This window comes from Manis javanica, chromosome 15 (assembly GCF_040802235.1).
Source record: "Manis javanica isolate MJ-LG chromosome 15, MJ_LKY, whole genome shotgun sequence".
Lineage (NCBI taxonomy): Eukaryota > Metazoa > Chordata > Mammalia > Pholidota > Manidae > Manis > Manis javanica.
The window spans coordinates 29,840,249-29,867,296 of record NC_133170.1 but is presented as its reverse complement, the minus strand read 5'-3'; the positions used below and the strand labels follow the sequence as shown (position 1 = coordinate 29,867,296).

General features: G+C 52.7%; 1 protein-coding gene and 1 long non-coding RNA gene across 6 annotated transcripts in view; one reads left to right on the top strand and one right to left on the bottom strand.

Moving 5' to 3' along the window:
• Positions 1 to 27,048, bottom strand: part of IQSEC3 (IQ motif and Sec7 domain ArfGEF 3) — a 106,743-nt gene that overhangs the window by 23,778 nt on the left and 55,917 nt on the right. For 4 of the 5 annotated variants that reach the window (XR_005056840.2, XR_005056841.1, XM_037001588.2 and 1 more), the window contains exons 3-5: positions 24,816 to 25,092; positions 12,186 to 13,297; positions 9,604 to 9,765 (exon numbers count right to left, since the gene is read on the bottom strand). Coding sequence is in view for 3 of the 5 variants with exons in the window: in XM_037001588.2 (XP_036857483.1) it covers positions 9,604 to 9,765; positions 12,186 to 13,297; positions 24,816 to 25,092 (1,551 nt within the window). In the remaining 2 variants the exon portion in view is untranslated. The remainder of the gene's footprint in view (positions 1 to 9,603; positions 9,766 to 12,185; positions 13,298 to 24,815; positions 25,093 to 27,048) is intronic. The other variant, XM_017663605.3, reaches the window with a different exon arrangement.
• Positions 10,181 to 13,792, top strand: LOC140846430 (uncharacterized). Its single transcript, XR_012125514.1, has 3 exons — positions 10,181 to 10,340; positions 12,920 to 13,013; positions 13,145 to 13,792. It is a non-coding gene; the product is annotated as an uncharacterized lncRNA (long non-coding RNA).

The following is a 27,048-nucleotide window of genomic DNA, read 5'->3' as shown; positions in this document are numbered from 1 at the left end:
TGGAGTGCACGCTGATGACACAAACACAGACCCTGTCCTGGTGACAGACACAAACATACACAGAGCCAAAAAAAATTATTCCTTGTAATTGTGAAGAGTCTTCCGTAGGCAAAGGACAAGGTTCCATGAGAGGACAAAGGATATACTTTTGGGAAGGCTTCTTTGGGGACATGACATTTGAGCAGAGACCTGGAAGAATAGTAGGAGCTGAACAAGAGAAGGGAGGGTGGGGGAGAGCTTTCAGGCAGAGCTGGGAGCATAAGCAAAGGCCCTGTGGTAGGAAGGCACTCGAAAGGGCAGAGTACAGAGTGGCGGGCTGTGGGACTAGGCAGGTGGGCAGGGGCTTGCCCAGTCAGAGCCTCTGAGCCACGGAAGGACTGGGGGTTTGCCCTGAATGCAGTGGGAACAGCCAAAAGGCACAACCAGAGGAGGGATATGATCCAGTCTGTTTCAAGAATATTTCTTTGGCTGCTGGAGGGGAATGAATGGAAAAAGAGGGGCAGGGAACAAGAACAAAGCGGGGGCCCGGTCAGCATGCCACTGCAGAGCTCTGAGTGAAGGATGATGGCACTTGGGCTAAGGTGGAAATGGACTGTGTGGGTGCTCTGAGACCCACCCACCCTAGGAAGGACTGGTGGGACTGGGTGCCAGGGGGAACATGGGAGTGAGGAATGGAAAGTCAACCATGAGCCCCAGAGCTCCAGCCTAAGCACCCAGGGGCCTGGTGGCCTGCTCCTAGGATGAGCCCGTGACAGGGTGGGCATCTGTGCTGGGTGAGCGAAGGAGACTGCAATTCTGGACACATCATGTTGGTGATGTTCCTCATAAGATACCAATTTAGCATCTACTAAGTTATTCTCATTTGCACCCAAATCAGATCTTTTCTGTTCTACAAACTGAAACCCTGCCTTGATGCTTCTTTGCCTTCTAGCCTCTACTGCCTTTCTTTACTCCTCTTTGGAGCCAGACTTCTAGAAGTGTCCCTGCCCTGCTGTTTCCACTTCCTCAATCCCATTCACTTTTGAACCTGCTCTGCCAAGCACCTACCCCAACCTTCCCTCAAAACATCTCCCGTCAAGGCCACACTGGTCGCCACGTTGCCAAGTCCAGTGGCTCTAACCTGACTCCTCATCGCACCAGCCGCTTGGCCACCACCATGGCTCACCACTCCCTTCTGGGAACATAGCTCCGTCTTGCTCCCTTCGCACCCTTTGCTCTCTGAAGGTGCCCCTCCTCCATCCCAGGTCTCCTCCACCTCCTCCTCCTCCACCCGTCCCCCGGGCCCCCTCCTCCTTCCTAACACCCTTCCTGGTGGCTTTGCCCATTCCAATGGCTCTGAAAGTTGACTGCACACCACCAACTCTTAAGTATTTGTCTCTTGTGACAAATTCACTCTATTATTAGTCACTAACTAGTTAGTATTCTTTTTGGTTGACCTAGATTGTTTATAAAAGCCCACCCTAAGTCATGGGGCTGCTGGGCATGGAGGGCTTGTGCAGACATTGACGCATTTGACTGGAAGTTTACCAACATGCTTCTGAGTTGTAGCTGTTGAATTCATCTGGGTCCTCAGCTCTGAATGTCAGTCACTGGGCATGTTCACAAGACCGTAGGTTGTGCTCGCATCTCTTGTAGGGAAGTCAGGTTGCACATATTTTATGTTTTACTCAATATTTAATATTTTAATGTGTTCTCAGTAAATATTTGACAATGTCTGGTTTGAGGAATTCTTCAAATGAAATGTCCCCAAACCCTGCATCTATCGTCCTCCCTGCCCAAACTGAAAAGGTATGAGTTTATTTGGTATAATCTGCACAAATCCCTCTCGTGGGCTTGAAGCACAAACATATTTTTCTGCAAAGACTCAGTATCCTGACCTCTCAGACGCTCAGGGGCTGCCCACTGTGACTCGCCACCTCTGTTCCCCTGCCACAGCAGTCACCAGGCCCTGCTGCCTCTCCATGCATTTGGCCCACCTGTTTCTCCCCTCCCCACGGCCACTGCTGAGGTTAAGGCTTCATCATTTCTCACCACTACTCTGACTGTGGTAGCCTCCTAACCAGCCTGTGTGCCTCCAAACCATCTTCCAGAACAATCATTGGTCCTGTCATTTACTCTTCTGCTTGTATTTTTTCAAGGGCTTCCCACATCCCCAGTATGAAACCCAGGTTCCTTGGCAAAGCAAGGCAGGCCCGCTTAGCTTCCCAGCCTCTCCTGCCCCTACACATACCAGCTGTCCCCCCTGAAGTCTCCTCCAAAGCCTCCATGATTTTGCAGGTCTCTGTCTAGCTATCAGTCTGCAGATGTCTTTCTCAACCTCCACCATCCCCTGGACATGCTTTCTGCCTACCACTGAAGTTGCGTCCTGTGATGTGACATTTACCTTCCTGCCTGTCCACGAGGCTACAAGCTCCCTGAGGCAGGGGCTCTTTTCCTCTCTGTACCCCTGGCGTATATATGAATTTAAGTGTTCTGAGGATGAATGAGTGAGTGACAAACTATGTGGATGAATAAGACCCTGAGCGCGAGGGCAGCTGGGGAAGAGGCTTAGTGGCTGCCGCCTTCGGAAGCTCTGGCTGGTGGCCTAGGATTCTCAGCCTGCTTTGCCAAGATCCTCTGGAGCTGACCCTGAGACCAGGGCAATGACCACATGGATTCCAGACTAGAGGCAGCGAGGCAGTGTGCGGTGCAAATGCTTCCCTCCTCTTTCAGCTGCAGATGCAAGTGGACGGGTGACAAGGACTAGGCCAAACTGGTGCTGGTCAGACTGCTTCCAGCAAAGCATGTCTGGCCCTGCCTGGGGAAGTGTCACCGGTGGTGAGGAATCAGGGTGGTACAGCTTCTGCTCAGGCTGCCATCCCCTGCGGGTTTCTGCAGGGGCAGGGGCAAGGACCTCGGAAGAGCTGGGGAAGCGTCAGCACAGCTGTTCCCTGTATCTGTATGAACAGGTACAGTCTTGCATAAAATTACTTGCTCACACCGATCTGTGCATGGAATCAGCTTGCGAGGCAGGGAAATGAAGCGTTGCACATGACTGCGATCAAGATGCATTTCGTCATCTCAATTTTTTTTCCCTCCAATAGCAAGACAGTGTCTGGCAGACAAAGGAACTGGTTGGGAGCTGAAGATAGGTAATGATAGCAGCAGGGATGCTTAATTGGCCAGAAGAGACAGCAGATATTTGGAAGGTGAGATGCAGGCAGAGGCCAGGGAAGAGGTGCATGTGCTGTATGCACGCAGCTGGTGATCCAGGGAGACTGAGCCCAGATTTCAGGATTAGGATGAAAGGAAACCGCCCACTGCCACGGGATGTAGGAACCCTGGTTTTATTTCTGCAGTTCTTGGCTCATACAATTCAATTAAAAATATCCCCATCCGCCAGAGAGCTATTTTTGTTAGTCAGAACTCATAACATGCCCAACAAAGGTCAAGGCTTTTTGGAAAAGTGCAGTGTGGCTAAGAAAATAGAGCAGCAGGAAGATGACGCAGGAGGCCCTGCCAGTGTTCCTGGTGACGACATGGGGGCAAAGAAAATCTCATCTTTGGGAGCCTCCAAAGAGATGGCTGCAGTCACATCGTGAAGACTCCGGAACCAGAAGAACCAAGCTACCCAGATTAGGCGGCAACATGGATGCTGGAGGTGATCTTCCTTTCACAGCACCACTATCCACCAGTGGTTCTCAAACGTGAGCATCAGAATTACCTAGCAGACTTATTAACATGGAGACTGCTGCCCCCAGAGTTCTGATTTGGGGTGCAGCCAGAGGACTGGTATCACCAACAATATCAGGTTCCCCAGTGATGCTGCTCTTCTGGGGACCACAGTTTGAGAACCGCTGCTCTGTGGCAATAACTGGGTGAAATGGGCAGCAGCCAGACTTCTTGGGTCTAAATCTCGTTTCCACTATTTAGCTACTCCATTCAAGTCCCTTAGCTGTGCCTCCCTTTCCCTGTCTGCAGGATGCAGCTAACACCTGTAACACCTGATGGGCATGGTGACTATGAGTTTTAAAAGAGACAATGTATGTAAAGTTCCTGGTATGTAATAGAGATTAATAAATGGCAGGTTTTGTTACGTATCTGGAGACCGAGTCTGAGTTGACATCCCAGGTGAGTAAGTGGATTTGAAGTTCCCTCTAGCATAGACTAAAATCCTTTGCCTCATCACTAATTAACTCTGCTTGAAATTATACCATTGGACATTCATCCATTGACTCTTTAAAATATACATCTACCAGAGAGGGGAAACAGAACCTAGCTCAGACTTCTTGAGATTCATGAATCAGTTTCTCAGCTCTGCTTTCTTTTCAAATTAGTCAGAGCATAGCAAATAAAGGTGAGTCAAGGGATGGGACAGGATCTGATTCTGTTCAACTTCTCTGCTACTGGCCAGGGGAATAGTCATTTCTTCTCTCTGAACCTCAGTTCCTGCCTGGGTCAAATGAGAAGGCTGGATGAGCTGAACATGCAAGGGATCTTCCAGAGCCACAGGTCATAGCTGGCTGACAAGGACTAAAGGCATTCAGACCATGCTTTTCTTGGGATGAAGTGCAAAGCTGTAGGGTTAACAGCTCGGATGATGGAACCATTCTGCCTGGCTTCAGATCTCAGCTGTTGATTGGCTCTGTGACCCGGGGCAAGCTACCTAACCTCTCTGTTCCTCAATTCCTCCATCAGGAGCAGATTAATAGCACTCGCCTCACAGAGCTGCCGCAAAGATGGAATGAGCTTTTGCACGTATGGGTCTTGGAACAGTGCCTGTGAATGCCCAGTAAATGCTTGATATATGTGAGCTGTCACCATTATCTTTGGCAGTCTGCTCACTCACAGCTGGCCCTCCTAAAGACCCAGGAGTGTGTACTTCCCAGGAAACCCCTCAAAGTTCCACTTTAAAGAGTGGCCAGTTGCAGCCACACCTGACTACCACACAGGGATTGAGAGAGAGCCCTCTGGAGCCAGGGCCTGAGTAATCAGGAAGGGATTTAGGTGTTTTCATTTTTGTGTAAAAGCTCAATTTATGCCAACATGACCAAGCCAAAGGAGTTTAAACTCTACGCTTGTTGTTCCCACACTTGAAGTCTAAGAATCTCCACATACAGGAATAAGTGGGTCTTAACCATCATGCTCTTTACTACAAGGAAAAATCTCTCATCTACCAGTGTGTGTGTGTGTGACACCACTTACAGAAGACACCCCTTCCTTCTATTCTTTTGGGTGGGGAGTCTCAAGTTCTCAAAGTGATGGAAACAGCTCCAAAGTGCCCCAGGCCTCCTTCCACATACCTCCAGACCTAGAAGGCCAGCCTAGGCCCCAGCCTGCCCTCCCCTTCCTCATGTAATTCCTCAGGATTAAGAAAACCATCTAGAGGTTCTACACACACGATGGGCAGGACGTTCTCCAATAATTTCTTCCTAGCCATGAAAGACTGGAGCCTTCCAGCCTGTTGAGTATGACAAACAATCTGTCTTCATTTTGGAATGTCCCCTAAGAAAAACAAATCTGTTACACTCTGCCCAATATATTTCCATGGAAATGAAATAATGAAATCTTGCTAAAATGTCAAACTCTAATACCTAACAAAGAATGGAGTAGACGGAGTAAGAGAAGGAGCAGCTAGGAACTCAACCCCAAAGCTGCCCTTCATGCACTTCTGCACACGTGAGGACACCCATGCTCTCCCTGTGTGCGTGATTCACATCGGAAGCGATCACGGGGCCAGGACAGCAACTGCTCACAGCCAGCAGTGATCCCCCATCCGTGGGCCTTCAAACTTGCTGAAGCAGACATTTCAGAAGGGAAATAAAGCAGAGCCAAATTTACCAGCCACCTGAGGCCTGAGAGGGAGAAGCTTCCAGCTCCAAAGGATGCTAAGCTGGTTACTGTGTGGCTCCTGCCAGCAGGCCACCACTACCCTTCTCTCCTTAGCCCTGGAGAGGACTTTGCAGGGTACAGGATGGTCCCTGAATGGGCTCCCCTTCATTCCGCGGCAAGTTCTTGTTGTCTGGGGAGCACACTTGATCCCAAACCAGACCTGAGGTGTCTGAGGCTCCCCTGTGTTGGCGGTGGGGTGCGGGGCCTTAATGCCTTGTGCTTTCAAGTGGGAAAGGCAATAATAGAAATAGCTAACATTTTAAAAGAACTCACTAAGCATCAGGTGTGAGTTAAGCACTTTGTATGCATTTGACAGATTTATTCATATTATCCCCATTTGACAAATGAGAAAACTGAGACTGGTTTCTCCTTAAAAAACAACAGCCCTTCCCAGGCAAACACTGGAATGGACATGGCCCTGTGAGCTCAGAATGCCTTCTGTTATTATTTGGTAAAGCCTGGCTGAATACATTTCTTCTTGGGATGTGTCTTCTATGGAAACAGGATACAAAGGGGTGGAGAGGTCATCTTCTAGGAGCATGGAAGGCTGGATTCTGGAGGCAAATGTCATTGCATCTATGACTCTCTGACACAGGCCGGCAGCTGAGGCAGGTTCTGCTAGGGCCCCTTCCCTTCCTTTCCCCCAGCGGCCCAGGTCGGGGGTCCTGCCCCTCTGCCCAGAGGCTTTCAGCCTCTCCCCTTCCTGTCTTGCTGCATCTTGGAGAGGGATGTGGCTTGAGCTGTCTCAGTCTCCAAGGGGATGGGTGAATTATGTCCTTTTATTTGGCAAACAGCTTTGTACAGAACGGATGCGACATGCTGAATGTCACCAGGAGGGGGGCAGGGAAGCTGTGTAGAATCCCAGTGAAGTCTCCCAGGCCTGGGCAAAATGGCACTGGGTGACTGTTATTGTGTTTTCCCTGGTGGGAGTAAGGAAGAGGCAGCAGATCTGAATGGCTCCAGGGTAGCTGGCTGGAGCTGAGAAACACCAAAGCGCCACGCCTCTGACTCCCTGGCAAGTGCCTGCCTCTTCTTGATACTCCATCTTCTCCTGGCACTTGGCAGGAGATAACCCAGGCAGTCAGCAAACCACTGATTTGGGGGAGGGGGCTCCTTTCTGTGGAGCTGTGCGGAGGTCAAGGGTGCCAGGGCCCCAGAGCCCAGGGCCTGTACGGCTGCAGAATACAGCATGAGGGGTCCAGACGTTCACTGAGGCAGAACTGGGCTCAGCTTGACCCTCCGCAAACCCAGAAAGCCTGCTGTTGGCTTCTTGGCACCTCGCCTCCCTCACCATACTCTTCTCATCTCTGCCATTGACACCAGGCTCTGCAAGTTCCCTGGGGCCATGAGTCATGTCTATTCCACCCCCATCCCACATACACACACAGGATGTCCAGTTCAGCCCCATCCCAACACACAGTAGGCACTCAGTGTTTGCTGAATGAATGGTGATGGATCACCTTGTTCTCCCCTGGTCCCTGGCACCCCACCACTGCCCTGGATCCTGAGGGCTGCCCGGGGAAGCTCTGGCAGGATGACAAAGCATGACCTCGAGGTTTAGGGCAAATGGTTCTGTGTGATGCCAGGGCGCTACACATGCACTAAAGAATGGGAAAGATGACCCTTCCACAGGATTCAGAGGGACCTCTGAGATGGCACAGCCCAGCCCTCTCGCTTTACAGGTGAGCAAACTGAGGCCTGCAGAAGTGACCTACCCCCCCACACGACCTCCTATCCCAAGCCTGATCCCCCCTCAGCGGCTTCCAGTACTCTGCCCAGCTCCCTTCCCAGCACAGGCAGAAGCGCTGGTCTGGTTGGAGTCTCCTGCCCACACACGCAGTCTCCTGGGGAGGATGGCAATTAGCTTTCATTGTGCTGCTCAGCACAGCCTGGGCTGGAGGAAAGCCATGCGTCCCCAGCACTCCAGGCCAGTGGGGGCCTGGCAGGTTAGAATCCCAGGGCCAGGCCACGTGGGGACTTGAGAAGGCAGAAAACAAAAAACTGCCAGTTAGGACCTCTGAGTGACACAGTCACCCCTGCAGAGCAACAAAGCAGGGTCCCCCAATGGGGAGGGGCAGAGTGAAGTGATAGGGTACAGCCTCCTTCCTAAGGCAGAGGCCAGAGAGACACCCAGGTGGGGGGAAAACAGGGCAAGGCAGGAAACAGAAAGAACTTGATCTTTCTTCTCTATCCTGTCCTGAGGGCATTGCCTCAGGGCACCCGCACAGCCAGGGTGTGCAAAAGGAGAGGAGCCAGAAGGAGGGGGGGGGAGATGGGGGTGGGGGTGCGGGACGGGTGGGGGGGGGATGAAAGGGAAACCCTGCACATTCATCAGTTTCCTTGGACCATCTTTACCACCAGTTCCTGGAGGGACAGCTGATTCCCCAAGGCCACCCGGAGTCAGAGGCAGGAACTGGGGGCAACTGGAGGCCATTGGGGGGATTTCAGGGTCCCTCAAATAGTCCAAGTCCCTCCTCTTCTATGCTCAGTTAGGCAACTACCCTAACAGTGAAAGTACGACTGTCACAGGGATTCTAGAGGGCACCGGTCTGCCCCTGGCAATCCAACCCCTCCACTCTACAGGTATGGAGATCGAAAGACACAGCACCATGACTGCTCCATAAATAGAAGCCAGCTCTCCAGTCCCACCCAGGACACTGACAATCTTGCTGGTCAGGCCTTGTGACTCTCATGCTTCCAAACTCTTGAGCAGGAGCCACCTGCCCCTCTCTAGCAGGCCCTTGCTGCTCCCGCAGGACCCCAGGGGAAACACTGCTGCTGACTGTACCCAAAGAGAAAGTGGGGAGAGAAGTGGGTTGCCTCCGTACAGGATGGTGAACCTTCAAGAAGGAAGTGAGCTCAGGGGGCCTAGTGAAAGAGAGAAGGCGCATGGGGAGCGGCAGGGGCCTGAAGCAGGCTTTTAGGGGCCTCGCCTTCTCTGCCAGGGGAGGGGTGGCTCCAAATCCCTGCTCCTCAGCCCCGAGGAACACCACCCCTGCCCTACAGCTCTAGAGGGGGAGCAAGTATTGACTCTCGCTGGTCTGCACCCCCAAACCGACAGAGCTGAGCACTAGCAAAGGCAGCGCCCTCCCCTCATCTCTTGAACTTCAAAACAATTTTCTCTGATTGTTGTGATCTTGGAGGTCACTTTGTCTTCATGGAATCATTGCATTTTCTTGCTCTAATACCCTCAGTCTAACTCCTTCTTTTTTCGGCCTTTTGTTTGCCCCCGCCTATACAGAAATGAGCCTGTGAAGGGAACAAGCACGCGCTGGCAGAGGAGGGGCTTGAGGGTTGGGCAGGGGGCAGCCACCAGAGCTGGGCTGAGGGGCCTGTTCCCTAGGTGGAGATGGCCCCAGCGCTGGCTCAGCCCGCCTCCTTTCCAGGATCCATCTCTGTCCCAGAGGGTAGCAAGGAGGACTTTTTGTCTCCTTTGACCTTTCCAGAACCCCAGGGCCTCCAGGGGTGCTCTGCGCAGAGTGCTCAATCCTGAATGACTTTGAAGTGGGGAAACAGACTATGATTGGCTAAAGACTTGGGCCCTAGGGCCAATCAAGAAGCTGCTGGAGCTGGAGCAGGGATTTCTGGGAAATGGCCCAGCTTTCCGAGATAGTGCTTCCTGCCCTGAGCCCTTCCTTGTTACCTGCTACGTCCAGCACCCCGGGGGTCGTGGGCTGGTGGCAGGGCCGGGGGCCAGGGGCCGGGCGCAAGGCCTGAGGGAGGGGCACTCACTCCAGCACGTCGCGGTTGAACTGCTTCTTGCTGTTGCCCAAGAACTCTCCGATCATCTGCCGGCTGAGGCCCTTCCGCTGCAAAAGGAAGTGGGCCACTCCGATGGGGGTATCAGGGATGAAGCCTCGCGAGATCAGGAACTGGATACCCTTGTCTGGGTTTCTGCGAGCAGGGAGAAGGGTTACAGTGAGCCCCATCCTTCCAGTCCACGAAAGTGCCCTAGGAAGAATTCCCTGGAAATGCAAGATCCCTTCCACGCCTGAGGGTTCCCCATCGGAAGCACCTCTCCCCAAACCCCCACTGTTTGGAACCTCCCCACACAGAAGAGAAGATAGTGTGGGGCAGGAAGGGCCAAGGAGTGGTCTGGCCAAGCAGAGTGAACTCCAGAGCAGGTGGAGAGGCGTCCCATCTGTCTACCCTCCTCCTTCCCACTGGGTCTTAGCCTGAGGTCTCCAAGGTCTGCCAAGAAGGCCCTTCCTCCCTGACTGTATCCTGTTGTGTAAACAAGGTAGGTGCCTTGGAATTACACACCCTGGATTCACGAGGGAGGGGAAATAGAGGTGAGCTCTCCCACCACACCCTGTTCTCTGTTCTTGGTGGACACGTGAATCCTGCTCAGCATTTACTCTCTCAGGCTCGATGGGTGGGTGTGGGTGCTGTGTCTTAAGGCAAAGGTGCTCACAGTATGGTCTGAAAATCCATTCTGCTCCCTGAACTGCATCTTACTGGTCCAGAAGGTAAGTACAGAAATAGAGGGGAAGCATTTAGAACCTTTTATAGCACTTTGACATTTTCAGGACAACCAATCATGAGATTGTTTTTCTAAAGAGTCATTTTTATTGTATTGTACAAAATATCAGTCCACACATACTGGGTAAAAACCCAAACTGGTTCTTCACTCTGGAGAGTTTGAGAACCCCTCTCCTGAAGGATCTGAGTATGTGTGAGCATTCGTGTGCAGGTAGCAGTGATACTTTGGAAGAGGGTAGGGGCTGTGCTCACCAGGGTGGCAGCCTGATGAAGAAAGAGCAGTGGATTTGGAGCCAGACAGATCTGGCTTCACCTGTCTGCCGCTTACTAGCTGTTTCAGTGTGTAGCTTACCCATTTCCTTTTCTGTAAATGGCATAATGCTATCTCCAGATACTGTTAGGAAGTCTGCAGATATTTCATGTAAGGTGAGCTCTGAACAGTAGCTATTCTCCCTAGCATATGACCTTCTTGAGACCAGGGGACATATCTTTTACCTTTGTGGTCTGGCACTCAATAAGTAACAGTCAAGTAAATAAATGAAGGTACATTTGCAACAACATGGATGGAGCTGGAGGACATTATGCTCAGTGAAATAAGCCAGGCGGAGAAAGACAAGTGCCAAATGATTTCCCTCATTTGTGGAATATAACAACAAAGCAAAACTGAGGAACAAAATAGCAGCAGACTCACAGACTCCACGAAGGGACTAGTGGTTACCAAAGGGGAGGGGTGAGGGAGGGTGGGTGGGAAGGGAGGGAGAAGGGGATTGAGGGAGAAGGGGATTGAGGGATATTATGATTGGCACACATGCTGTGGGGGATCACGGGGAGAACAGTGTAGCACAGAGAAGGCACATAGTGGATCTCTGGCAACTTGCTGCACTGATGGACAGTGACTGCATTGGGGTATGGATGGGGACTTGATAACATGGGTAAATATAGTAACCACATTGTTTTTTCATGTGAAACCTTCATAAGAGTGTATATCAATAATACCTTAATAAAAAATTTAAAAATAAAAAAAAAATAAATGAAGGTACAAGTGGGCAGGAGGGTGTTGTTTCCTGGCTCAGGGCTAAGAAGGAAGGAGTGAGTGGAGGGTGGAGATGAGTGGCTCCTGCCCTTGAGACCTCCGTGCAAGCGGTGTGTGTTACCTCTGCTTGCCACTGGCTGTAAGGTGAGGTCCGGTTGGCGGCTCTGGCTGTGGGCTCTGAGCTATGGCAGCCATTCATTTTTTTATTTCCATTCCCCTATTCTCTTGCCACTCCACCTCCGCTTGCTTCCCACTCTTTTCCCTGTGTCTTTCCCCCTTCATCTCAGTCCCTCTCCTGCTCTCTTCCTACATTCCCCATGCAAGTTCTCTCCTCTCTCCCTTACCCAGGCCCTTCTCTACCTTTCCTCATTGTTCTGTCCTGTCATCAACCCCATGAGCTAACGCTGGTCCCCTCACTTCATATCTTACCGAAATGGTCTCTGCTCAGTCCTCATACTACCTGTAGGCTTATTTACTTGATACTGCATTTTCTTGTAAATTCCCTCACTTTTCAAACCCTAGCTTCATCTTAATCAGTAGTAGTAGTGAAGCATAGGCTTGATGTGGTGTTTTGTTCCTAACGCTTAAGATCAATTCATAACAATTAAAAATAAACTGTGCATTCCTGTGCAGAATCTCAAGGAGTAGGGAGGGACTGCACAAATGCCTCCTAGTTGGGCACTGGGATGATGTGGTAAGTTACCTGGCACCCTGCTCACCTGTAATACAGGTTACCCCTCTTCCCTGCCTCCCGGCATCTCCCCAGGACTCCCTGGGCTCCAGAACTGTGCTCACTTACATGTTGAACAGGTTCAGGCCGATGCGGTAGAGCCTTTTGCGCAGGGTGTCTGTGGAGAGTGTGGGCGACTTGCAGCTGGCAGGGTTCTCGCAGTGGTAGCGGGGCAGGCTCAGGATCATGGCCTGCAGGGCCTCCTTGGAGGTCGCGGCTGGTTCTTCCGAGGCCGACTTGGTGAACATGCTGCTGCTGCTCAGCTGCTCCAAGTTGTCGCTGGCCTCCGCTTCGGCCCCTTTCCCCGCCTGCCCTGCCCCCTCCACCTCCTCTGTTTCTGTAGTAGCCCCGGCCTCCTCCACCACTGGGTCTGCACCCCCAGGCGTGGTGGCTTGCAGGGCTCTGCCGGCTCCGGCCTCGGCGCACGTGCTCTGGGCAGGCGCATCCCCCTGACCCGCGTCCGGGGCCACCGGGGCCTCTTGACCCCGGACCCCGCTCTGCTCGCCTTTGTCCACAGCAGACTTGGCCGCTGCCTGGACAGTCTGTGTGCCCAGGCGGTTGGCCACCGACAGAGCTGTGGAGGAGGAGACAGAGATGTTCTGGTTGGCAATCTGCACAGTGACGTCCCGGAAAGCCATCATGAGGGTGCTGCTGTGGCCCTGGGGCAGGCCGGCACCCTCGGCGGCCTCTTCCCCAGCCCGCGGGCGGGCACTCTCAGGCTCCCGCAGCTCGGCTTCCAGGCCCGGGGCCCCCGTGCCCGCATGCAGGGCCTGGTGGATCTGGTAAGCACCACTCTCCTGCAGGGAGCACATGGTCTTGAGGCTCCACGTGCTGAGGGCGTCATCGATGGACTTGGCCAGCGATTGCACCTGCTCGGTGAAGGAGTCCTCCAGCTCGGTGAGCGTGCCAGTGAAGGTGGGCGGCAGGGAGGGCGAGCGCACCAGCGGCAGCCCCATGAGGCCGTAGCCTTCCATGAGCGCCTTCTCGGCTGCTAGGCTCTCAGCCATGGGTACCCGCACCTTGCGCAGGGAGATGCGGCGCGGCAGGCGGCTCTCCAGCAACGAGTTGCGGATCTTCTCGAAGTTCTTGCTGAGCTGGTACTGGCGGAAGGCGGTTTGGATGGTGCAAGCGGCGCGCCGGGACACGAGGTGGCCACCGTACTTGTGTTCTAGCATTTCAATCTGCAGCAAGGACAGGGGGACAAAGAGAGCAGTTACAGAAGGGCAGCCCTTCCAAAAGCTAGGCCTGGTGGCTATCCATCAGTGCAGTTACCTGGCTACTACCCTTTGGCGGGGCCCAGGAATGCACACCTGGGGCCCTGGAAATTCCTGCCAGAGATAGCAGATCCTTGCCAAGACTCCTAGTGGTGCAGGTATGCGACTGGATTCTGGGGACTGGTGGCAGGGGACAGAGGTATTGTTTATGGTAGTTAGATATTGCTGCTGGGGTGGTGATGTTCACATCACAGATGCATACAGAAGTATTTATGGATGAAGTGCATGCTCTCTTGAATTTGTATTAAAATACTCCTTCCAGAAAAGTGGAAGGGCTAGATGAAACAATATTACTAAAAATCACTGGAGCCGGGTGATGATTATATGGCAGTTTATTACACTGTTCCTTCTCCTTGTGTGTACACTTAAAATAATAAAAATGAAACAAATGCTTAAAAGACATTGCTGCTACTGCTGTGCATGGGCTTGCTTTCTCCACACTTGTGTCACTGCACTGGGGTGGTTTGTGTCCCTGGAAGCATCATAAGGGTTAGGACCTAGGTTTGATCATCTCTGTGTCCCCACTAACAGCTCAAGGGCTGGCACATGGTAGATGCTCAATAAATACAAATTCAGTAAAAAGACAGATGGATGATGGGAGGACGGATGAATGTTTTCAAGAGTGGGAGTTTTCCCGCCACCATGCTCCACAATTTGAATCACCTCTGTTCTCAACGGTGGGAGCTGTACTTCCAGGGCAGGGCCTGGCAGGGCTGGCTAGTGGGGGTGTGCCACCTCATCACAGCAGGGCTGTGCCCAGGAAAGCTTCTGACAAGGGGCCAGTTTGTCTCCAGGCCCTTATGTCACCTCCTGCCAGTTCTGTCCCCTTCGATGGTCTTCTCTCCCCCTCAGGCTGCTATGCCCTCACTTTTTCCCCTTTAGCAAAATCTCTCAGGGAAGAACTAGAAGGATGTTCCCCCTGAGATGTGAATGGCCAATAGCATTTAAATAAGAGATAAGGCCTATGTTAAAGAGATAGTCATATTAGTAGCATTGTGGACTGTGATGCGTCCTTTGGAAAGTTCGAGAATTGAGAAAGGACTCCTAGGCCCTGAATGACATCTTGTTCAAGGCCACATGCCCACTTACACATACGTGTCACACTGGAACTAGGAATTGGGGTAGGTGGGCTGAGATTAACAACTTGAGGCAAGAACAGCATCCTCCCTCCCATGTTCCCAGGGTCATTGGAGGAGGGGCAGTACAGATAGGAAGGCCAGATTTCATCCCTCAGTAGTGTTTCAACCTGCTTCCTCTGCACTGGACCCACCAAGGGCTGCAGCTGGAGTGCCGCTTCTCCAAGCCCCAGTAGCCGCCTCTGTTCCCCCAGTGGGGGCCCCACTGCTGAACCAGCAGAGGCACACTCCCAGCCCAAGAAACCTCACAGATCCAATCCAGTCCCCAGGGACAATCCCAGGTAAACCGGGTCATCCTCAGTCTTGTTTTCAGCAATTCCTGTCTCGCCCTTCAGTGCCCTTCCCATCCCCACAGCTGGTATCTCTCTCCATTGTGCTTCCTCTCCCTCAGTCCAGCCCTTCTCTGGGAAGATAGCTGGAAAGCTTATTCATATTAATGTTCAGTTGGCCCATGAGTCTTCCTAAAAGACCCCTCTTGGAGGCATTTGCATTTCACAAGGTACAAGGCCCTGAGCAGAAGGCAGGAAGCTCTCCCAGTCCTCATGATCCTCAAATTGTAGGGGCCTTCCAGGTGGGTGCTCTTACAAATCATACCAGATGTATTAGTTATCTACGGCCGCATAAAAAATTACCACAAATGTGGCAGCTTAAAACAACACCAATTTGTTTTACTCATAGTTCTGTAGGGCAGTAGTCTGAGCACAGCTCGCCTGGTTCTCTGCTCGGATCTCACCAGGCTGAAATCAAGGTGTCAGCTGGGTGCAACCTCATGTAAGGCTCGGGGTCCTCCTTCATGTTCATTGCTGTTGGTAGAATTCAGTTCCTTGAGATTGAAAACCTAGACCCTCAGTTACTACCAGTTGCCGGCTGTTCTCTGCCACATGGCCCTTTTCACAACATGGTACTCTGACCCCGCCAGGCCGACAGGAGAGCAAGTCTCTGACGCATCACCTTCTTTTAAAGGGGTTTGCCTCATTAGGACAGCCCTCCCCTCCCCCCACAGACACACACCTCCGCACAGATGATCTTCCTTTTGATTAACTCTAGGTCATTTGATTGGTGACCTAATCAGAGGAGTGAGATCCCATCGTGTCCTCTAGGCCAACCCATGTTGAGGGGAGGGGATTACACGGAATATGTATACCAGGGGACAGGAATCTTGTAGGCTGTCTTAGAATTGGTAGCATGCCAATTGGATGGTTGCCTGTGGGGTCATTATCTAGGTATGACATCATGTATCAAGGATCTCCAGGAAACACTGGTATCTCGGGGGCATTCTGTTTCTGCCTTTGCAGAAATCATGTCAGATGGGAGAGAGCATTGTAGTTCAGCTGGGGGAACTCCAGTAGGCTCCCTGAGGCCTGGAACGGAGATTGGCCTTGACTCACACTGGAAAGTCCTCCAAGGGGAAGTGTGGAGAGTGAGGGCAACTGATCACCCAACTGCTCTTTCTTGTTTCCTGGCTCTGTTTACCCCTCCTTGAGCATCATGAGATACTGGCACCAGACAGGAATTCTTATTTCTTTCCTACCTGCCCTATTCACACTTCTAGGGAAATCATAACCCCAAGAGTTCACTTTTCAGGTTACGAGATGCTGTTGGCTAAGAGGGAAGCTATGAAATCTCATTGCCTGAAATGCTTCCAGAAGGGGGTCTGTCCCTGGCATAGTGTCACCCTGCTTGGAGGCAGACGCCTGATGAGAGAGCCCTAGGAGACTTTCTCTACCAGCCCGTGTCTGTGCTCCACCCAAGCAGAGAGGAAGCCAGATTTAAGTTCCCGCATCGGCTCCATCAAGTCCTCCACTAGACCGTAAGCCCCCTAGGGCAGAGACCTTGCCCACCATGTTCACTGCTTTATCCCCAGTGCTTGGACAGTGTCCAGCACACAGTAGGCCTTCAAAGAATTTTATTAAACACATTAAATAATTAATTCCAAAGTTATCTTTGTGACTCTTAAAGCCTTCCTGATCGACCCATGACCTCCCTCGCCCAGACCTGACCATCCACCCTCTCTCGCTTCCTCTGTATGTTCTCGTCTCCCTCCAGTCTCTCTCTGACCTAACATTTCCAGTCTCCACCCCGGCACTGACTGCCTCCCACCTGTCTACAGGCCCTTCCAGATCTCTCCACACTAAAACATAACTCTGCTTGGCCCCCCAGCTCTGGGGCACTAGCCCAATCTCTATTTCCTGCCAAGCCTCTTGGAGGACTTGTCTGCGCCCTCTGCCTCACCCCATGGGCACATGCCTACAGCTGACCCAGCCCAATCCAGCCGACTGCTCCCGGTCTGCCTCCCGCTCCCACCTGTCTTCTGCCATAGACCCCAGGTAGGTCACCAGTGACCCTCAATCACTAGATCTGGTGGCCATCCTCAACCTTCCTTACCTCCCTCTTTTCTGCAGCTCTTGGTATTTTTATCATCTCAAAACTTTTAGGACCTAGTATGTCTTGGTTTTCCTGTTTTCATGCAGTGCTTTAATCCTACATTCCAACCACAATCCCTAAGCATGCTAGTTCTAAATCACATGTGAACCATCTTCCCTTCTCCTGACACAGTCTGATTATTTTCCTATGCACTTCTGGACATCTACCATGACTTCTATGTGGGAAGCCATTAGAGCAGCCCCTGGTAGCCGATAATTAATAGCCAATTAAGAGGGGCTATCTCAGGCAGAGCCTTAGTTCCACCTGCTAGGATTTTCTTACCTATTGTCTGAAAACCTCATCCACTCTCATGACTTCACTCTGTTTTGATGGTTGACAAACAAGCCACAGGGGAAATACCCAGTCCCAGATCTGCCTCTTCCCTGCTGGTTGACCTTGGAGAAGTTTCTTAACATCTCTGACTCTGAGTTTTCTCTGTTAAATGAGGCTAATCCTGCTGACACTGTAGCTTTGTTAAAAGAATTAAACTATTCTGTACAGCACCTGGCACACTGGAGTTACACAATAAGTGGTGACTATTTGATGACAATGATGATTATGCGAATGACTCAAATCTCCATTCCTGGCCTTGATCTTAGATCTGCATTTCCCACATCTTATGGCTCCCTCTGTCCACGTATGCAAAGCCATCTCCTTTCCCCACCTCTCTCAAGGCACCTTTGCCTAACAGCACCTTGGCTGTCGTGCTATCCAGTCCGGGAAACTCGCATTTGGCCTTGGGCCTCCTTTGTCCTGTCCTCTGCAAAAGTCAGCCTCAAAGTCCTGTATCTCCTGCCCACACCTACAGTCCTCCTCACCTGTCTACCAGACTGTTGTCACTTGGGCCTTTGATTCCCTACTCGGACCGTTCCAGGTGTCCTCCCTGCCTCCCTGCCTCCTTCTACCTCTGCCCCCACACTGCCCACCCATCTCACACTGTATCATGCTGATCAGTGTTGTCCAAGAGCGCATGTGAACATAGGCTTCTGTTGTTTGAGACCATTGCCCAGAATAGGTATAAATGTTTCTTCTTGGCATTCCGATGCTGAGGAATACCACCCAGTCTCCGAACTGCCCAGCCCGCCTCCTGCTCCGCCACCAGCCTACACCCCGGTCCCAGCTCTGAGCATTTGCTCAGCCCTTCCCCTCAGTCTGCAATGTTCGCCCCACCCTCAGCTCCACTCTCATCCCTTTTCCTCCAACTGAACCTTTCCCCCTTCCTTCAAGACCCATCTCAAATGTGCCTCCTCCAGGAAGCCTTCTCAGAGTCCAGCCACACAGGTGTATCCCGGCCTTGGGCCCCACAGAGTATGTTGTTTCATACTTGTCTTTGTCTCTTGTTGTCTTCCCTAATCTTTGTGATGTTCATCTAACCATCCTTCCCTCTCCACCCTCTGTCCCAGACTCAACAGAGCATTAGTTATTCGAGGCCTCAGGTACATCCTTGGAGCCAAGCCTAGCACCAGGAGCCTGGCACAGGGCACCTGCCCACCATGGTGTAGGAACTCAGCTGTTGGGTCCTCTCCATTTGTTCCAATGAGTTTAACACAAATGTCTCCCCTTTGCTCCAGCCTTGGGCTGCAGCCCAGCCTGCAGTGCCCCATTGCTTCCCTCCCTCAGTGCCCACCCTAGATGTTCTCGCAGCCCCCACAGACTATACCTTACAGGCCACAGAGTGCTATCTAGCTCTGCATTCCTGGTGCTCAGTGCTGAGCAGGAGCTATGGCTATGGCTTAATAAATGTTGTGGACATGAACTAAACTGAACTCTGTCCTACATCCCAGGGGAAATAAAAACCCAGGCTCTTTTCCAGATCTGTGCTTCAAGTCAAATGCTGCATCCTTTCTCCCCCACTGACCCCTACCCATACCACCACATGCAGTCCCTTCCCATTGGGCTTGGGAGCTCAGCAGTGCCCCAGGCCAGCCCCATCCACACTAGCCAGGCCCTCCCACCCACCTTAACCCTGCTCTTAACCAGGGTCAGGGAGCTGATGAGATGGATGTGGGAGGGGAGGAGGGCCCAATGGAAGGCAGGGTTTCTGGGCCCACTGGCCCCAGAGCAGCTCTGCCAGCTTCTCTTTAAATGCCATGAATCATGGGTATCTGTGGCCTCACCTCCTCCCAAGAGAGCAGTTCCTCAGCTTCTGCCAGAGGCAGCGGTGGAGGGGGGCGCAGGGGGCTCCGTCTCTAATGAGCCTCTCAGTGTTAATTGGAATATGCTCCCTCTTCGCAGGTTGCTGCGGCGGTTGAGCCTGACAGGGCAGAGGGCTGCTGAGAAATGGATTCCAAGCCCCGGTGGGGGAGGAGAGCAGCCGGCTGGGAGCCGTGGTGCTGGAGACTGTGGGGGTGCTAGGCCCGGGTTGGGGGGCTTTTCACGAGGATTTCCTCTGATCCAAGATTGCACAGTATAGAACAGTAGGTATGAGCCTGCAGAACTTCCTTGAGGCTGAGGAACAGAGGGTCTGGAGAGGGCTGGGGGCTTTGGAGATTCCCAGGGCGGCCCATGGGAGAGGCCAGCCTGCACTGGCAGGGCCAGGACCCTTGCGTCTTCCCTGTGTGCCCGCCTCCCTGCCCACTGTCCAAAATACAGGTGGTGCTGGACAGGGCGTGGGGGCCTGCTTAGGAGCAGGGCTGCCCTTGGGAACCTCTCCTGGCTGCCTTCCGGGTGGGGTAGGGGTCCTATGGCTCAGCCCCTCCCCGTCAGAGACTGTCTCAGGCAGGCTGCTCCAGGAAGCCTGCTTTAAACCCTAGGCCAGGCTGCTTGCCATCTTCAGGTGCACCCCCCTCCCTCCACCCCCGGTTGTAGTGGAGGACATGGTGGAGGGCACTTGGCTAAAATCGTGGACCGTGGAGTCGCATCTCAGCTGCACCAGATACATACCGAGGGATGTGTTCCTAAGCAAGTTACTTAATATCGCTAAGCCTCAGTCTTCCTGTTCCTAAAATGCGGGTAGTAATAGCACCTAGCTCGCTGGGAGAGTATGTGGATCTGGGAGATAGTGCTCAGAGAGCACTGTGTCCAACACACGGTTAGTGCTGTTAGTGCCACTAGCACCGGTTCCATGTCAGTGCCCACCCTGGAATGCCAGCCCCCTGAGGACTGGAATCACGTGGTTGGCATCGTGGGGTCCCCAGGCCTCACATGGGGCCCAGTACAGGGCAGCTGTGCAATATCATCCCCTGAATTGAATGAAGCGGATCACAGGGACAGCCTGATGCCGCCTGCCTTCACTGCCACCCTCTGCCTCACCGTCAGAGTAGGAAGGAGCCTTACATGCTCTCCTACAACCCCTCATTTCCCAAATGATAAAACAGGCCCAGAGAGTTGGCAGTGTGGCCCCCTCCTCTCCCTGTGAGAGGTCTCCACGGTGAGGCCGGTCTCCACGGTGAGGCTGGCCTCCAGGCTGACCGTGGGAGGTCTGCTGGGGTGGGAGTGGGTTGGGGGCTGCCTCCAGAAAGAGAATGTGGCTCCCACTAAGGACCCTGACGCAGGGAGCAGGGCCCAGATTCTACTGCCACAGCTCGGTGGCCCCTGCTTGGACAGCACAGAGAGTGAGGTAGTGTGGGCATCCCAGCTGGGCTGCTCCCCAGCGGTGGCATAGAACAGGGTACAAGCCCCCTCAAGGGCTTGAATGAATTTGGAAACCACTTCTAGGCCTTCTATATCCTTGCCACAGACTTCCCTAAAGGACCCCCGAAGGGGTTTGCGTGTTCCCTCCCTGGCCCTGCTGGTTGTGGCCCCACCTCACTTGTGAGGTGATGGGAGAGTTGAGGGCAGACAGCGCAGAGGACAAGAAGCTGTGCAGGAGGACCCTTCACTGTGGCCACGGGGAGGGGACAGCCAAGAACAGGGAGGTCGGGCATGGACCTCATCCTCCCTCCCTCCCTCTCTCCCTTCATTCCTTCCTTCCCATTTTCCTCCAATGCTGAGCTTTTCCTAGGCCCGAGGAAAATGGTGTTGGGCATGGGCGGGGCAGGTCTCCTGCCCAACTCTAGGGGGCACTGGCTCCTCACAGACTAAGAAGTGGATGGAACTCCTGCAAGTGTTTGGTGTGCAGTGTGCTCAAGTCTGGGCCAGCCCTGAGAGCCACAGAGTCCTTGCCCTTATGAGTGGGACAGTGACCAGATGGCAGAGCCAGCCGTGGGGCATTCAGTAAGCGTGAATACCCAGGCTTGGGCTACTGAGCTGAGCCCCCAAGTCTGAGTACAGGTTTCCTGGCAAGGTGTGCCTGGATAACTGGTGGGGAGTATTCCCCACAGGGGAAATAAAGTCCTGAAGAGACAGTGGCAAAAGATGGCATGGAGATTCTGAGAAAGGCATATCGGAATGGTTGGAGCCTGGGAGCAAGGCAGGATGTGGAGTTGGGTCTGGTAGTAGAAGACCCTGCAGAAGTTTGTCTGACACACAATGAGAAGCTGTGGAAGGCTTCTACACAGGGGGTGCCATGATCAGATATGCTCTTTATGTAGCGGTCTCAGCTGCAGAGCAGGGTTTAGGTTGGAAGAGGTGCAGCTCTAAGCAGGGAACCCTGTGGGGGTTCCCCAGGGGGGCAGGTGAGGGACAATGGCAGCCAGGCCTCAGGTGGGGGCAGTGGGGTTGGCAGAAGCAGGTAGGGCTTGGGAAATAGTGAAGAGGTAACATCAGTGGGGTTTGGGGATGGAGCAGACATGGAGGAGAGGGAGGGGCTGTGGAAAACACTTGGGATTCTGGACAGACTGGTGGAGCAAGTGGACAAGGAGATCCAGATTGTCTCCGATTCCTTCCAGTTCAAGGACTACAGGATTTGTAAAACTGGTGAGGACCAGGGGACCAAAATATTAAATCCTACATCTCAAAGAGTGTAACGTAGAGTCAGGTCCTGCCTGCAGGCTGCATGCCCATCCTTAACCACTTCAGGTCACTGATTTATTTTCTCCTTTTCATCCTTTGAGTATCTCCCCTATGCCAGGCACTGTGTCAGGCACTGGGGCTGCGGAGATGAATAAATCATGTGCCCTCCCTTCAAGGAGGAATCAAGCAAACAGAAAAAGACGATCCAGGTCTGGGGCTCTGACAGGGGACATTGGGTACTGTGGGATCCCCGACAAGGGGTAGCCAGGACAGCTCTCAGAGAGCTGGGGCAGCTGCCAGGAGGCAGAGGAGCATGGGAAGTGAGCCCCAAGGCAAGAGAAGGAGTGACCAAGGCCAAGTGCTGGAGTGTGGACGTGGAGTACGCAGGTTGGCAGTAGAGGCAAGGGGAATAGTGATGCCCCAGAGAGATGAGATACAAGGCAACTAAGGCCCAGAGAAGTTAAGCAACTTGCTCGTGGTCACACAGTTCGTTTGCAGAAGAAAGGAGTTGATCTCAGTCTCTTATAAATTTGCTCTAGCCTCTCAATCCCTTTTTGTCCTCTTCCTCCCACCTCCAGCCTATGCTTGGGCTGGATAGATACACAAGCCAGGGGAGGTAAGCTATTCCCCAAAGCTAGATTCACTCAGCACAAAGGCCTCATCACACCCTTGACCAACCCACCTCTTTCCTGCCCACTCCTGCAGGCCTGACATGCAAACCCGTCTATTAGAATTATGTCCACTATAAAAAGGTCCACGGTACCAATCAGAATCCTGCACAACTCTCCATATCCACCTAGTAACTCAGAATTAAACTAATCCTCCCGCCTAAGCTGAAGCATGAGTTTCCTCACTGTTGTTAACTGGATACTCATTAATTTGAACTGTAATCTCTTTTGGGGGAAGGTAGGGACTATGCTTTTTTTCCTTTTGGTACCTCACTCCCTTGTTGCCTTGCGCATCATAGTTGTTCAAAAAATATTCACTCATTCAGCTCTTACCATGTCCATAAGTGTCTGAGACATTCTCGAGATACCAGGAGAAGGGCACAGAGATGAATAAGAGATGGTCTCTGTCCTCAGGGAGCAGTCATGTGGAACTGAGAGGACTCCCGTCTGGCCGTCTGACCACCCACCACACTGTTGTGTCCCAGCTGGACTGTCCTCCAGTCCCTGCAAAAGCGTTCCAGTAACACAGGACTCCCTACCTCACAAGCAACGCAGTCTACATTTTTAATAGCTCTAATTCGTAATTGAGCTAAACTTCTTCTCCTACAGTTTTCATACATTAGTACTGCTATTTTTGCTTGGAATGATAAAAAATACATTTTTCCCATGCCAGCTCTTCCATATTTAAGACTCATTTTCATGTCTACAGCTTCTCCATATGACTCTAGCCAATCCTGTTTTCCTTCTTGGGAGAACCTCAGAACCTTCATTTCCCTCTTAAATGAAGGCCCCAGAACCAAGCACAGGCTCCAGACAGGCCCTGACCAGTAGCCAGTGGGGGGCTGTGGCCGGCGGCTCCCTCAGGCGGGGCCTCTATTTGCCCTTCTCTGAAGGCTGCTGTGCTCCCTTCTTTGGCCCCTGCCTCATGGCTGTTGACTCATCTTGAGCTCGCAGGTCCTAAAGGCCTCCCGCCAGGACCATCCCTGTCCATCTTACAACACTGTGCGCTTTTCCAAGCTAAGAGCAGAACTTTAGATTTTTCCCTATTTTGTTTGACTTTTCCCATTTAAACCATCTTTCTGTACTGATGGGAATTTTCTTAAAGTCTTGGATTCTACTACCATCAAGGTATTAGCTGTCCACTTTCAACTTTTCATGATCAGAAAGTAGCACCATCAAAATGGTTGGACTGAGCAGAACCAAGGACAGCACCCCACTCTCCTCCAGAAAGTGCACTGACAGAAAAACCAACGCGTTTTTAAGAATTCTGTGTGAGAATGACCCATCTGACTATGTTATCATCCCATGCACTTCCTATCTTGACACACAGACATCATGGGAGTTTGTTAAATGTGTTACTGAAAGCCAGATGCTCTGCCGACAGGTGGCTAGGGTAACAGCTTGGCTTTGATGCTGAAAAAAAGTTCTTTGGTTTGTCATGACAGCCTCAGTGACCTTTCTGCCAGCTTCCCTTCCCAAGACTCATTTTGTCCATCGAGCTAAAGAACAATTCTTCAGAACCTACACATTTTAGAGCTAGAAGGGACCCCGGAGATGACTCAAGGTCTAATTCCCAGTGTTGCTGATGACGAAACCAATGCCCAGAGCACTTAATTGGCGTTCCCAAACTCACAGTTAGCTAGAGTCGGGACACACGTCCTGTGTCCACTCAGTTCAGTGCTGCTTCTTGCAATATTCTTTTAAATATCAGGTCATAACATTTCCCTAACCTTGTGTAACATGAGTACACACACACACACACACACACACACACACAGACACAGACACACACACCTACAGACCTCCCTTCAGAACTCTTACTTGTCCCCCAAGACGGACTGTGGGAAATAATGCAGGCCTGGAATCCCTTAATGGGATTTGTTTTCCAATACCCAGTCTGGGTTAATCTAGGGAATCCCCAGTCTTCCTGGAGGAGACCACTGTCTTTGTGCCTCACCTGAGCCTGTGTGCCCCCTGTGGGTGAGCATGTAAGCTGGGCTATCTTCTCAAAGCAGCAGGTGGAGGTGGGGAACTTCCTCAGAGAACAGTGGGCTGCTTGCCTAGAGGTGTATGGGGCAGGTTAGGCTTCCTGCACGGGGTGAGAGGAGCGGAACCCTGGACACACTGCCTGGGGGTCCGGCCTTGCAAGGCTGTGGCCTCTGCCACGCAAAGGCTGGTTGCCTGAGGAACTGGGCTGCAGGGAAGGGCAGATTGCCTAGTTCAGTGTGGGAGAACTAGCGGTAAAAGAGGTGTGCCTGGGCAGAGTTGGGCCCATCTGGGGAGATCCACGGTACCCTGGACAGCCCCCGAAGGCAGGGCCCCTTCACCACCCTTTCCACCCCACCCCTTGGAGGCCCTGGGTACCTGTTTATTCTTTAGGTCAAGGGAGAGTTCGTAATCGGAGGCGTTAGGGGCGTGGGAGCAGAGCGCCTTCGCCAGGGCAGGCTGCTGCGGGGCGGGGGAGCCCGCACGCTGGGGGCCGGCCCGCGGGGAGGCACCCCCCGCCCCCGGCCGCTCCTCCTCCTCCTGCAGCTCCTGGGCTTGAGCCTTCGGGGCATGGGCACTGGGTCTGCCGGCTGCCACCGCCGCTGCTGCCACGGAGTCCTCCACGCCCCCACCGGCCTGGGCGCAGGAGCCATCACTGTGAACAAAAGGCAACGGTGCTCGGTTGGGGGTGGGGGGACATGGTGCGTGTGGGTGCAGGGCTGGAGGGGGAGCCCGGGCACTCTAGCCTGGCCTTCCCAGCAGCGATGGGCCTTTCTAGGGATGGGGGCTGCTGGGGGTGCCTCCTGCTGTCCCTGCTAGGAGGGACTATCTTGGCAAGGAAGAGCCCCGGGCAAGGAGAGCCTGAATTTGGGGAGGCTATCCCAGGCACAGGAGAAGCAGCAGCTACGATCAGAGCTCGTGAACCTCTGCTTGGCAGAGTGAGAGCAGACTGCCTGGGTTCCAGTCTGGACACTGCTTCTTAGCTGGGGGACACTGGGCGCATTCTTAACATCACTGTACCTGCGTTTCCCTGTCCATAAAATGGGCATAATAATAGTACCCACCTTATAGCAATGTTGAAAGGCTTAAGTTAGTTTAAGTTTTTAAAACCGTGCCTGGCTCATGGTCCCTGCTGTATCTAAGTGTGAACTACCATAATTTTCAGCGGTCTGTCTCTAGCCATTGGCTTAGGCAGCTGGAAAGAAGTTGATCCATCCTGAACCAGCTCCATTCATAGGCCTGCCCAAATGAGTCAGGGGAAGGGGTGATGCTTGTAGGCCTGGCCTGGACATGAAGCCCCTCCAGGATGGGTGGACTCGTTGTTTTGGGCTGGGTCTGTGAAGAGGAGGGTGCTTGCCCTGCTGGGTCTAGAGAAGCATCTGTTTTCCCTGGCCCCTCCTCTCTTCTCATGGAGTTGCCAGCAGGCTGAGCCATAGCTGCCACCCACCTGCCTACTCGAAGAAGATACCTACTGACTGGAGTCACCCTGGGGAGAGTTAGTGCACTCAGGTTGCTCCCCTCCCTGGCCAGCCTCCCAGTTCTGCCCCTTCCTCAATGCCAAGTGCTAAACCACCTCCTCCATGAAGCCTCCCCAGATGCCTCCAGCTTTCACTGCTATCTTCTTGAACTCTAGAGTGGTGCTTACAGAGTCACTATCTATTTCACAGAAGAAATGAAGCATCGTGGCTCACAGCATGGGCTCAGATCAAGCTCTACCACCATGTGGCTTTGGTTAAGTAGTTCTTTTCTAAGACCTGGTTTCCTCATCCATATGGTAGAGGTACTAGTATCTAACTTATGTGCTATGTGAAGGGTAAAAGAGTCAGTCTATGGAAGGTGTTTAGCGTGGTTCCTGGCACAGAGTAAGTGCTCAAGACGTTAACTCGTACTTCCCCTGTCTACCTCCTCCTAGAGGCCAGGCCTACACTCTTATGTTATCCCTTTCTCCCCACTTAGTGCTGGGCAGATGATGAGGGTTCAGTTAATACTTGTTTTGGGGTAGATTGGAGAGAATACAAGGGGCATGGAGACGGCCTGTACAGCTGACAGAAGGTCAGGACTAGAAGGACCCCAAGGTCATTCAGTCCAACCTTCCAATCGCCCTTTTTCACAGATGAGGAGCAGGGCCCAGAAGGGCGGGGTGGCCATGGTCAGGGAGGTAGGCAACTTCAGGACTTCTTTCTTCCAAGGTTTGCCTCCATGTAAGATGCCCCAAAGCAGAGACAAGCCCTCTTCCTGTTGCTTCCCCCCAAACTTGCAGTGTGCTAGAATAACCAAGGGTAGGTGAGGGGTCCTTGCCCTCAACCCCCGTCTGTCCTCCCAGTACCCTCTGCGCCTCCTCTTCCAGATAAACGGGAGCTCATTGGCCAGCCCTACCAAGAAGGAGCCTCAGACTCCCTCGGGAAGCCCTCCTTGCTGCTTGTATTCTTTGCTCCCTCCTTTCTTGTGCAGCCGTTACTCAAGCTGCACGGCTGGCTGAGCTCTAGACACCTGATGAGGTTTTTGCACTAGTATCATCAGGAAGTTCTTTTCAAGGGCTAACTTCAACTCCTCCTTCTGTAGGACTTGCCCATCCTTCCCACAGGGTGCAGAGAAGTAACCCTGCCCTCTC